The sequence below is a fragment of the Python bivittatus genome, unplaced genomic scaffold (genome assembly GCF_059951505.1).
Source record: "Python bivittatus isolate LINGU-HERP-01145 unplaced genomic scaffold, Pbiv_v1 ctg000960_np1212, whole genome shotgun sequence".
In the NCBI taxonomy this organism is placed as follows: Eukaryota; Metazoa; Chordata; class Lepidosauria; order Squamata; family Pythonidae; genus Python; species Python bivittatus.
In genome coordinates this window covers 7,107,053-7,121,159 of record NW_028277124.1, presented here as the reverse complement: position 1 = coordinate 7,121,159, position 14,107 = coordinate 7,107,053, and the positions used below count along the sequence as shown (strand labels likewise).

The 14,107-nt window shown below is 35.8% G+C and overlaps 1 protein-coding gene across 2 annotated transcripts in view; it reads left to right on the top strand.

Moving 5' to 3' along the window:
- CFAP61 (cilia and flagella associated protein 61) overlaps positions 1-12,883 on the top strand; it is a 150,090-nt gene extending 137,207 nt beyond the window's left edge. For both annotated transcript variants that reach the window (XM_088131401.1, XM_088131400.1), the window contains one exon: positions 10,150-12,883. In XM_088131401.1, coding sequence (XP_087987527.1) covers positions 10,150-10,347 — 198 coding nt within the window. In that variant the 3' untranslated portion in view covers positions 10,348-12,883. The remainder of the gene's footprint in view (positions 1-10,149) is intronic.
- Positions 12,884-14,107: the final 1,224 nt, after the last annotated feature.

The window sequence follows — 14,107 nt, the reverse complement described above, 5'->3', positions numbered from 1 at the left end:
CTAATATTAGATAAAGAGAACCCAGTTAAACAAATGAGTAAAAAACATTATAATTGTTCATTTATTTATCAAGGAAATTGATCCAAAGCTACGTATTTGTATGGCAACAGTATCTGAACTTTTGCTTTCAGTAACTGGTGTACCCCTCTTGGACAGCAATAACTGCAAATAAACATTTCTGATAACTGTTCATCAATCCTGCACATTGGCTTGGAGGAATTTTAGCCCATTCCTCCTTTCAGAACAGCTTCAACTCAGGGATGTTGGCAAGCTTCCTAGCATGAACTGCCTGCTTCAGGTCCTTCGACAACATTTCCATAGGATTAAGAGTCAGGATTTTGACTCAGCCATTCCAAAACATTAACTTTCTTCTGCTTTAACCATTCTTTGATCATATGACTTGTGTTTTTGGGTTGTTGTCTTGCTGCATGACCCATTTTCTCTTGAGCTTCAGTTCACGCATAGCTACCCTGACATTTTCCTGTAAAATTTGCTGGTACAACTCCGAATTCATAGTTCCATCAATGATGACAAGCCTTCCTGGTCCACAGGCAGCAAAGAGGCCCAAACTATAATACCACCACCATCATGTTTCACAGGTGGAATAAGGTTCTTATGCTGGAATGCAGTGTTTACCTTTTGCCAAACATAATGCTTTTCATTAAAGCCAAAAAGTTATATTTTGGTCCTGTCTTTCCCAGAGCATTCTTCCAATAGCTGACTTATCCACAGGGTCTTTCACAAACTGTAGTTTGTAGACAATGTTCTTTTTGTTTTTTCCTTGCAACCTGCCATGCACACCATTGTTGTTCAATATTCTATTGATGGTGGTCTAATGAACACTGACATTGGCCAATGCAAGAGAAGCCTTTAGTTCCTTAGCCATTACCCTGGGGTTCTTTGAGACTTCCCAGATATTACATGCCTTGGTCTTGGTGTGATCTTGGTTGGTCGACCACTCCTGGAGAGGGTAACAATGGTGTTGAATTGCCTCCATTTGTATACAATCTGCCTGACAGTGGACTGGTGGAATCCAAACTCTTTGAAAATAGTTTGTAACCTTTTCCAGCCTGGTGAGCATCAACAACTGTTTTTTCAGAGGGCCTCAGAAATCTCCTTTGATCAAGCCATGACACATTTCCACATACTGTGTTATGAAGATCAGAATTTGATACTGAATACCCAGAATTCTGTTCTTTAAATAAGGCAGGACCTCCCACACTAACCCCTGATTATTATCCCATTGACTGAAACACCTGACTCTAATTTCCACTTCAAATGAACTGATACTGTAATCCTAGAGGTTCAGATACTTTTGCCACACGCAAATATGTAGCTTTGGATCATTTTCCTCAAAAAATAAATGAACAGGTATATGCCATCCTTTCTGTAGGCATCACGGGAGTTTTTCTAAGTGGGGGACAGGGGAGGCTGCAGTGTAGATTGTGATTGTACATGTAGCATGTCTTTCTACAATACACATCCATTTTTCCTGCACTTATTCTTTGTTGTTTAATGTTGTTTAATTCAGTGACAGAAATGTAATACATTAACTTAAGCATGTATTGTTTATTTCATGGGAATATCAACTTTATATTATTTGTCAAGAAAAGGGTCCCACATCCTAGAATGTGGGCCTTTTAATGAGTCAGACCATTGATCTGTTTAATTCAATACTATTTACACTGACTTACATTAGCTTTCAACCAGGGTTTCACACTGGAGTCTGTCCCAGCCCATTGGTGGAGGAGAGAATAAAATTAAATGTGAGAACTTCTGCATGTAAAGCAGAAGGTTTACCATTGAGCTATAGCCCTTCTCTTTAGTCTGGAAATCTTGATGAGCTTTCTTCAATTAACAGTAACTATGGAATCTGGGGGAATATATATCAGCATCAGCATCATAATTTTTTATCATAATTTATCATGGCAATGGGAAATATGGGTATACAGGGTCATGGTTTGAAGCTCTATTTTTTTGTTGTTTATCAGGCATTTCTTTCTGCCCACTAACAAAATAGATTTCTATTACTTGAATTTTATACTGCATAAATACTCTTAAAACTGCGTGTTTCATTCATGGAATCCCAGATTTTGTGCTTAGTTTAATTTTTTAAAGCCTGATATTATGTGTTGATTATTTCTAATAGTTCTAGGCAGTGTATGCTGCTAATTGAACATGACAGATAAGCCTAATACTGTCCATGACTTTTTTCAATTATTTAATGACACTTGATCTAGCTTGCAGCATACTCCTAGAGTCTGCTCTGTGGGTAACAAGAGAATAACATAACTTCACAATTGAGTTCATACAATATATGAGAAAACAGTTTCTGAGCATAAAAAAAAAACTATTGTTACTTCAGCGCAAGGATTGCTGTAAGAGGGAAGGGAAGGGAAGGGAAGGGAAGGGAAGGGAAGGGAATTTTGCTGCCTTATTTAACACTCTACATCCATAAACTCCTCCGGTCCTTAATATATTATTAGTGTTATTTGTTATAGTCAATGGCCAGTCAGTGTGATAAACAGAAATACAAAGGCACTACACAATGTCACAAACAAAACGTACAACACATTATCAGACTAGAAGATGTGAAGACTATATGAACTATGTAAAATATATCACCTAGTCAAGACCTAAAATAAATTTGTCGTAATATTGTGTAACAAAAAATAAAATGTCGCTTAGCATTGGGAATACATTTAAACATACATGTGTAACAAAAATGAATAAGCATTTAATTATTACAAATGGAGCAAAAAGGGGACAGTTGACAATTAGAGCATGTTATCGATTTGGTAAGCAACTCAATGTGCCAGATGTTAGCTGAGAGTGAATTTTCATACCTGCTGAACAAAAGTTAGCTAGTGTGGGTAACTTTGGTCTGGAGGTCTGACCAAAGAAGTGAGATGTATACCTCCTCTACCTGATAGATTCTTTAGGAGAAGATAGATTACAGAAAGAAGAGTCACAATGTAATTTTAAGGAGAGAAGTTAATTTATAATTGTACTTATAACTGCTGTAAAGAAGATTGGAAGCCACTTCTTTATATCTTTTCTTCTTTCTTTTCTATTTTTCTGCTACTCTTTTTCTTTTCACATCTTTAGTTTTTTCTTTCATTTTTTCTTTTTTCTCTTTTCTTTTTCACTCTATTTTAGTTTGTATTAGTCTAATTCTTGTGTTTAAACTTTTCAATAACATTATATATTAAAAAAAAGGAGAAGAGAGGAGAAGTTAGAGTGTCATTTAGATCCTGATAAAAATGACAGTATCATAACATGGGCAGATACATTCCAGGAAAGGGATCTTGCAATAGTATATACCATCAAGATAAGAGGGAATAAGTTGAGGGGAGATCCTCTAGCCTAGCCAAAGAAGGTAGAGTATCTACAGCTCATCAAACATTGACAGTAATTAGCTGGGCTGGAGCCTCCATAGTTTAAGTCACCCTGGGCCAAGGCTGACTGTACTGTATGTTGTCACTCTATATTAAGAATTCTATTTTATACCCTTATTAGCTTGATATAGTAGAATGATTACAGGGGTTCCCATGAAATGCCATTTACAGTAATATCAGTTTATCTCTAAACCTTAACTTCTACTGTGAACAAAAGCTGTCTCTAATTATTACAGAAACTAGTCCAATGAGGTCATTACCTGGAATAACAATACAGATTCAGTCTCTACTCTTCTGATAACCAGTTATTATGGCAACATTGGAGACAAATTTAAGTACCTGCAGAATTTAGATTGCACCTTCTCCACTGGGACCCAGTTGAACATAGAGCAATTGTGCTATCAGCTTGGCCTCATAAAATGTCAGCATGGTAGGAATATACTGTCCTTCCAGTATTAAAAAAAGAATGAATGGCTATACTGCTTCTCTGAGAAACTTAAAACAAGTAATCTGATTGGACATCTTGCCTCTCAGATGCATGAAATGTTATTCCTAGATAAAGAACTTCACTTGATCTATTTTGTTATCATTCACAGTATATTACCATTGATAGTAGAGATAGTCCTCAGTTAACGACCATTCATGCAACGACCTGTTCCAAGTTATGACAGTGCTGAATAAGTGGTAGTTACGACCGGTCCTTGAAGTTCCAGCTGTCCCAGCAACCCCGTGGTCACGTGATTGTAATCTGGAGGCTTGGCAACTGGCTCGCATTTACAACGGTTGCAATGTCTCATTGTCACGTGATTGCCATTTGCAACCTTCCCTGCTGGCTTCTCACAAGCAAAGTCAATGGGGAAGCCAGAAGGGAAGGTTGCAAGTTGCTCTGGTAAGTGTCCCCAACCCAGCAGCAGCCACCCCAAGCCACACTGCACTTGTGCCATACCGCAGCAGCCCTTCACACATGCTCATGTGCCCTCTCCTACCTGGCAGCAACCACCCCAAGCCTCATTGCACTCATGTCATGCCGCAGTGGCCCCCCATGCACCCTCCCCCACCCGGCAGCATCCACTTACCTGCCTACCGGCCTCCTTGTGAGCCACCTGGGACTTGCAACTTCCTGCTGCCTTCCCCATTGACTTTGGTTGTGAGGAGGTTCTCTCTTAACAACTTGTGAACCTTGCTTAATGATGGCAGCGGAAACTGCCAGGATTGTCATCAATAACCAATGCAGTCACATGATGTTGCGCTTTACAACCGCATCGCTTAATGACAGAAATTCCAATCCCAATTACCATTATTAATCGAGGACTACTTGTATAGATATACTCTTTCACTCTCATAGCAGAAGTCAAAACTTTAGTTTTCTGATAGTTGATTGACAACTCCTGGTCTTCACAATAGTGTAAATGGGTTTTCAAGTCTTCCTCAATACTATAACCAAGCATAACAGCGTAGCCAAATTGTCAATATAGAAGAGGACTGGGATATACCTCTTGGCCAGTTCAGAGATGAAAATCCAGGCTGTTAAGATTTGAGATCACCAAGTTTATATAAAAATTAAAAAGTAGTAGGATAAGAATACATCCTTGTTTAACATCCTGAGTTAGAGGGATTAAATCTGTTGACCTTAGGAGCCACAAGTAACCCTCAGACTGGTATTAGTGTATCAATAAAAGGAGTCTTCTATCTATGGTGAAGCAATTTCTTCCATAGAATTTCTCTGGAAATAGAATCAAAGCATGATTTTAAATCTACAAAGGCTACATGTAGTGGAATTTTAAAGCTATGGGCATATTTCTCTACCAGATGGATATAAGATCATTGCATGATTAACTGTACATCTACCTTATCTAAACATTGCTCTTCCACCAAGATCTGGATGTCTGATATCCAATCAGAGAGTTTTTGATATAAACCTTTGGTGTACATTTTACTAACTATGTTCAGGAACCTAATTGGCTGAAAATTGGCAGGATCTTTCTTTTGTCCTTTCTTATAAATTGGGATAATGATTGGTGCAGCCCAGTCTTTTGGGACATAAGTGATCTTATCAGTAAAGGTAGAAAGAATTGCCAAAACAGGTGTCCACCAGTCTCTGTTATGTTGAAAAACCTCAGCAGGGATATAATTGCTATCAGGGGCTTCATTTGATTTCAACTGATCTATTAATTGCCCCAGTAGATACCATTGGCCAGATTGGTAGGAGGTTTAATGACACAGCAGCAGCACTTTCCTGCTTATATTATAATCAAAAGTAAGCTTCTTATGCAGTTGCAGATATGTAACAAGCAAGTTTATAGATCAGTTTTGAATCACCGTATGCCAAAGGTGTGGGAATTGTTGGATTTTATGGTTGCAATCAGTTGATGCCAACTTTCCACCCAAAAGCTTTGTTTTTTTTTCCTCAGAAATTGTTTCTTTTAACAGTCTTTTTGTCATTAAATTTTGAGAAGATGTCAGTTCTTCCAATATAGGGGATAGCAGCTAATATGTTCTTCTTTAGCATGCACACATTCTAGATTAAACCAAGATTTAGATCTTTGTTGCCTAGGATGTGAGTTCTGCACTCTGTCTTCCAGCAGGGGGCTCTACAGAGCTTCAAGTCAAAATTTTAAACTTTGCTAAATTATTGGTCCCTTATTCATTAGTTTAAAGGAAATTTGTTGTATCTGGTGTGGATGGAACAAATGTGTATTTTTTTTTCAACCTATTAATTCATTTGGCCCTCATTGCAGTGCATCTGTTCTAGATCAATATGGTGAAATTTATCAAGGTGTGTGCAGGTTTGAGGAAACTGTAAATTTGGGGTCAACAGAAGGTGGCCACCATCTGGCCTGTTCATTATCACCTAAAGAGTCCAGTAAGTTAAGCTCATTGGTTGAGATAATGATGTAATCAATTGTGCTGGTGCCCAATTCTCATTCCCCAGAAGGTGTCATATAACTACTACAATCAACTTCAACCCCACTGCATGTGCTGCATTTCCCTAAAAAAAATCTAACCCACCAGGAGGCTGATAACAACATTGGGACTGCTCTATACTTTTATTCATCCACCATCAATGGACATTACAATATCAGCCTGGCATAACCTATTGTTTGCTCTTGCTTTCTCTCTCTTTGCATGTTTGAGATACACATGTGTACATACATTGATAAATTTAATCTTCATGCATTGGCAAGTTGTTTAATACATTTTTTTTAATGTAAAAATCAAACTAGAAATAAGGTCTAAGAAATATTAGTAAGCTTCTGCCTTTATTCTTTCCTTCCTTTTTTCCTTTTCTTCTCTTTTCCTTAAGTTCAGTGGTGCTCAATCACAGCTATATGCAGAGAACTTGGATTTCTGAGTGGTTTTAAATGGGAAGCACACATTTCCTACCATGGCTAGGATTACCAAAATAAATAAATTGTAATTTTTAAAATGACCTGGGAACTTCTTTCTCCAGGCAGTATATAGGTCAATTATTGTTAGGACTGTTCATTTGTTAGCTACAAACACTGAAAATTTGGTACTAGCCTTGCAGAATCCTAAGCAACTTTCTCTACTTCTTTACCCTTCTGTGATGTTACTTTATGACTGAGTCCTTTAACTGGCAAATTCATAAGGCAAGAAATCCTCTAACTTCCTCAGCTTACTGTATATACAGCCATCTGAGAGTCAAATGTGCATATTTGAATTAATCTGCAGATAATTGTGAATTGTTTCTTACACTATGATCTGCAAACCTCAGATTAAATACAATAAGTACCAGGGGTCTCATATTGTAATACTTTGCTACAAACCCATGATACTGTATTTTAATTGCCAAGAAAACATACATCCATTTCTTTTAAATTTCCATACATCCACTTCTGGAAGCATTTTTTTTCTATGCTGATAATATTTATGTACCTTATCTTTACAGCATTCAAAGCAATAGGTTTCTTGTATTTCTTTTTCTATACCAAAACGTTTTTCAAATCATTATAAAGTCATTTGTTTGTTCTACAATAAATGACAAAATTATGCTAATAACTGTTTTAATTTTTATTCTTGGGAGTAACAGATGTGAGTTACAACTACTACTCTAAGTTAAGAGGAACAGTTATCATATTGCAGTGTAATTAGACCAAAACATCTTAAACCATACAAGCTTAAAAATCCAGTATTGTCTAAATATCTAATTCAACTGTGAAAAGAGACTTCGTTATTTGGTTATTCACATAAGGTTTGTTAGTAGTCCAAGCAATGATTGGAAACTGAAAAACCTCAGCAAATTGTGCCTACTGCTCAGCAAGATGGAAATAAGGTACATATTACCCTATTTAATTAGAATAGAATGTTTTAAATAAGTGTTTGTATGAATGCATACAAAACTGTCTATCTGCTATTCCATCTAAAGCTGGATTGTGTACACCGGCCATGTTCATTGGTGTCTTGACTACAGAAATATTTCTTGGTCTTGCTGATATTATTTAATTGGAGTTGTTAGGATTAACTCTTAAGTCCTTTTGAATGCAAGATATGTATCTTGGGATAGAGTTATGGGCTTTTCTCCAAATATTTTACTCATATTCAGCCTACAGCCTTCATTTCTGTTGTCGGAAAATGTACTACCTTTAAGGTAAGATGGACTGAAAATCGTCCGGAATATCTGACCTTTAATATATTCATAATTTATCAGGTAGCTTTACTTTTCTTAACACTTATTCTGGGGTTTTCCTGGACATGGCCTTGACTCCTGAGGCTCTGGTACTAGGAGCAACTAGGAGCACCCTTATCCAACTGAAGATGATGCACCAACTTAATCAGTTTCTGGAGAATGTAATTCTGTGAGATGCCTTTATTAGAACTCATCTGGATTATTATAATGCACTTTACACTGGGCTATATTATTGCAGCCTTTGCTTTTCTGCTGTTGCTTTATTTAATATTTTAATATTTTAGTTTTATTATTATTCATTGTGAGCCTTTTAGAACTTGTTGGATATAAATACATACATACATATATACACTGTATATATGTATGTGTGTGTGTGTATGTATGTATGTGTGTATATGTGTGTGTATGTGCGTATATACATATATATACATATATATACATATACATACATACATACATACATACATATATATATATATATATATATATATATATATATATATATTGATTTTAATCTTTCCTCCTCCATAAATTAAATACTTGTTTTATTTTCTGAGTCACTTCTAGACTTCTTCCAACACAGTCCTATTCTGTATGGTCTAATGTCCTTTGCATATGATTATCAGGTATTTCATTCTAAAATAGTCTGATTTTCTCCTCACTCTTAGTACTTGGGGACTCCAAATTGTTCTTCTTGTGTATTTTCTATTAATATTAAATTCCTTTGTGTTTTATTTTTATATTCTGTGGAAAGTTTAATGCTCCCAACATTTCGCATTCCTGATTTTCTTAGTTTTCCTCAGTATGGAACCTATGCAATCATCATCATCTTGGAAATTCAGCCTGATTGGCTGCTGTACCAATATTGCACCATCCAAACTGAGGCACAATGCAACTTGTGCCAATAAAGTTATGTTGCTGAACCTCACCTCTACTTCTTACCACAGCTTAGGGGCAAAAGCTACCTTATGAACTTTTGTCAGACACCTAAATCAATAATTTGGGTATCTTCTTGATCCCCAGTACTAAGGTAGTCTAGAGGATTTTAAAATATGTTAATAGTAAATGAAGCACAGTTAGCCCACTGTCAAACATAAGGTGAAATTCTATCAGTGCAATTGCATTAGCCTCTTTGGATCAAACTCCTTTTCTGTTTGTAGTCAGTGATGCTATAGGTTATCAATACACTGGATGTCTTACAGAAGTATGTTGATGGGGTGAATCATATGTATTTCAATACAGTGACAATGTTTACTTTCTTTCTCAGTTATAATTCAAATGATTCTTTTGAAGAAGGCAGTTCAAGTATATCTGGGGATTAAGCAATGCTATATGTATACACTTATACAACTATCGCCTATTAATATGATTTAGAACAGAAAAATTATTGATTTTACGGTAGTTGTGTATTTTTATATAGCACAGGCTACATAAATGGTACTTTACAAAATATCTTAAAAGCATGCCTTACCTTGCAGGTTTCAATAGAGATAATATAGCTGATGGGTTGGGGTAGTAAAAAAAAAATGGGGATGGAAGAAAGGGTGATATGAATGTAGATTATGTATACTTTCTATTGTCATTATAGATTAATGAGAAAAGAAATTGTCCTCTCACACTGACAGTATGAACGCTGTGTGATAAACTGCACTTTCACTGGTGTCAGGCTTCCTTAAATTTGAGTAATAAAAGTGTTCTGTCAACACAGATTCTATTGAAATGAACATGGCATGTGCTAGGCAGCACTTTGAGGATCAACTGGCATGTCTGCCTGCGTTCCAGGGAATGTGGTGAGCAGCTGCTTCTCTGAATTTGTTGTCAGGGCCTTGGGAATAAGTGAAGGTGAAAGAGAGGCTTAAGAGATAGCCTGTGGCTAAAGACACAAAGCAATAAATCCCAGGTTGACTTTTGTCTTAGATTAGAATTCTCTTTCTGGTGCATCATTTTACTAATGTGTGCTCAATTTATTTATCTGTGGGTTATTTTGAAATCCTTGTGCATTACTCATATTATGCTGACAGAAGATGGTGATGCCACACTGAGCACTTCAATCAAGCTAATTATTATCTTCAGACATTTACTTTTCCCATTTCTTGCTTACAGGAAGATGTTCCTTCAATGCAAGAACTTGTGCGTCAAGTAGTAGAAGGTGAACTTTCATTACTTGAAAGACCAAAAACATATCTCAAACGATCCTTTAAGCAAAGTATATACAAGAACCTGGTAGAGAAAAGCATTCTCAATTATCTGAATTATAACAATTATCATCTACCAATGTTTGCCTGGCCAGGAATAGTTTAGGTGTAGATGACTAAATACGGCTATTCTTACAACGAATATACAATTGAACAAAATGTTTGGGAGTGAAGTGTAAATGATTAAGTTCTAACTTTTTATGATTATCCAATGAAGAAGATAGAATTTGCCATTTAAGTATCCATGCTAATTATACATGTTAAATGATTAAAAAGAAAAACAAAACAACCAAACCATACTGCTAAGCAATGGTACATAACAACATATGCAGATATATGAAAATAATAAAGTCCTGTTTATCTCATCTGTGGCCCACAACATCAATAATAAGATCTGCCTTAATGCCACAGATTCAGTGATAAAGTAAAATAAAATAATTCCATTTCATCAAACTGCCTCTGCTTCTGAATTTTGCTGCTTTTAAATCCTGTAGCCTCCTGGGCAGTACTGGGGACTCCCTCCCAAGCAGAACTTGACAGATGGCTGGTGAGATTTGCATATTGCATTTTAGCTTTTTAATTGTTCATTCAAAATGCGAACTTTGTATCTCTCTGTCTTTCTGGACAGAAGGTACATTGTAATAGGAGGAAGGTCAATTTTCTAATGTACTGGCTAGTGACCTGGCAGCTGCAGGGTTAACTCTCTTTCAAGGGGCAGCTCAGAAACTCTCTGACCAATTGCAGCTTGGCTGCAGAAAGCAGTTGACTGGTTCAGCCAATAGGAAGGGAAAATCACCAAAATAGGGAAAATAAAGTGTACCAAGTGGTTTCTGTGTATTCCAAATGATGAAAATGAACTGGTATAATCAGTGCAGAACTCTAGCATAAGATTTATCAATAATTCTGGCATAAACTAAAATATTTTAAAAGAGGAGGGGTAGTATGAAGTGGAGATGGTCAGAGGTGGAGCGTGGAGACTATAACACCAAGTCTATCAAGTATCTGCAGGCATTAAATTGCTATACTGTATTTTTAATTAGTATTTATTTTTTCTGTAAACCACCCAGAGTGACAAATCTGATAGATAGATAGATAGATAGATAGATAGATAGATAGATAGATAGATAGATAGATAGATAGATAGATAGATAGATAGATTTTTCCACGTTAACTACTGTTCTGTTCAGTCAGGAAGGATAATCTCATACATATCCAGTCACAAAGCAATCCCATAATTTCAGTGGGGCTAACTCCCAGGTAAATTGGTATAGGATTATTTTTTGAATTATTTGAGGTCTTGTCAAGTAATGTGAAAAGGTATGTGTGGTTTCATACCAGGTAAACTACTTTGTAATATTTCTAGCACCAAAACAGAAGTACATAGAAAGCTCCAGAGAAGTAAAAAAAAAGGTTGTATACACACAATTTAACAAATTGTACAATTCATTTTTTTTGTTGGAACAATTTCTCTGAACTTGCCGTATCAGCAACATCACAAAGCAGTGTACAATAAATTTAAAAACAAAACAAGTTAAAAATATTAAAATAACAGCAGTTAAAACTTTTCAATTTTTAAAATCATAAATAAAAGAATGCCTCAACCCATGGATCTAAGAAAATTGGTCAAACAGAGCATGGACAACTTTCCTTGAATCAACACTCAAACACAATACCCAACTGTTACATAAAGACTTTCTACAAAACTCGAAAGAAATTTGAATTCTTCTGAGTTTGCATCTAAATCTGTCTTCATTAAAATTGTGTACTGATTCTTTTTTTTAAATATTTTTGTTAGAATTTTACAATACAATAAAAGTATTAAAAATGTGAACAAAATAAGAAAAAGAAAAAGATAGGATTTTTTTTTAAAAAGTGAAAAAAAGAAAGAAAACATAGAATGTTGACTTCCGCCCTTCAGAATTGTGTCCTGATTCCAAAGGATGGCTGCTAATGAGACAGGCCTGTTAACTTTGGGTGTTGATTCACACTATGCCAAGAAAAGTGAACTTCTATTCTGGTTACCCACTGAAAAACTGACTAAAATCAGTGAGCTTAAGTGCTCCAAATTCTATGCAAGTCTATACATTTTATTCAAGTAAACAGATTTGATCTGATTCAGTGTGATTATAGTTAATATTAAGTTCAGAGATTTGGAAACCTGCCCTACTTGCTAGGAAAAAATTTTTTTTCCCCTGCCTGCGGCCTTTTTCCCCATAAACTTGGAAAACATGAAAAATGGATCACAAAATAGTTTCATTTTTTTTCAAAATTATATATATTTTTATACAAAAGTAATTTGTCTATGCTTGGAAGTAAACCAAATAAAGAAGTAAATGACACAAAAGAAAGGTTCTCTCAATACAGTTAAGCTTTAGCTTTTAGAAGTTCATAAAAAGATAAAATAATAAAAATAAAATATCAGAAACTGTAAGAATTGGTGATAGTAACAGTACCAGATTCAAGAAAAACTGATTATATTACATGACAAAACCTGCATTTTGAGCTTTGTTTCCACCACCTTTTTCTGAAAATTATAGTTTGTATCTGTAAAATATAATTTTCTTCATTTTAGTACTATGTTGATGGCTTCTTCTATTTTCTATGTTAAATGTTTGCCTGTCTGCTTCTCCTAAATTGGCAAAAATAAAGAGATGCTAATTCTTTAGAGTTCAATAGCCTTTGTTCTTTTTCTAACAAAAAAACCCCCATATTTACTAAAAATTGGGTTTATTCTGTTGCTTTAAATTTTTCAGAAGTGTTATATCCTTCGTTCAATTTCATTCAACAGAACATACTTCTCTATGTTGTGATGTTGGGGGAGGGTGTAGGAAAAGAATTTCTGCTTGCTTTACTTCGGTTTCTTAGATAACTTTGATTCTGGTTAGGAATGATAGATGAAATAATTACAGACCCTCCAATTTTTTAAAGGAGAAATTGTTTCTCTTGCTTGTTGTTCCCTTATTCGCTATCTTGTAATACGCTGTTTGATCTCTGTACTACATACATTAAAAAGTACTGTCTTCATTAGTAGTGTATGTTGACATAATGGGTCAGTTATACGTTCATCATCTGGGTATGCATGGTATGAAGTCTCTGGGGTCTCCACAGTGTGCAGGGGAGTGCTTGGGCATCATCTATACTGAATTACCAGTCCTGCTTCACTGTCACATTCTTCCTGGATTTACTATCTTCTCCTTTTATCTGCTCCTCAAATTCTTGTTGTCCATCAGTTCCAGTATCTCCAACACAGTGCCATAGACTCCATTGTGCTCACTTGGCTGTACTGAGGTTCCTGCCAGGCTATTTATCTCATATATCCATTTATTTGCATGGGGAGGAAGCAATTCAGAGAAAGTATAACTCTATGAAGTTAGACTTCCACTGCCAGCAAGAATTCTCCCTTAGTAGGAAGCAAACTAAACATCAGCTGATGAGGAGTTAAAGTCTGCTCTTTACATCACATGCACACACATGCCATTTTCAATGAGAGAGGGCTTTAAACAATAGAACTATCAAATATATTAAATATAATAAATAATAGTGAGAGTCAGTGTGGTGTAGTGGTTAAGGTGCTGGACTGACCATGGAGACCCAGATTCTAGTCCTCCCATAGGCATGGAAGCCAGCTGGATGACCTTGGGCCAATCACTTCCTCTCAGCCCAAATCAGTTTCAGGCTCTGCAACAACTAACTGATTAAGAAAAAACACCTCATCACATCAAGCATTGATAAAGCTTTACTGTAAGAACTAGGTGAACATAATGCAAAAACATGCAGGACAAACTAACAACAATATAAATAAACAATAGTACAGAATAATTGCAGAAAGCCAAAGAGATAATCTTGGAGGAACTATGCGGTGACAG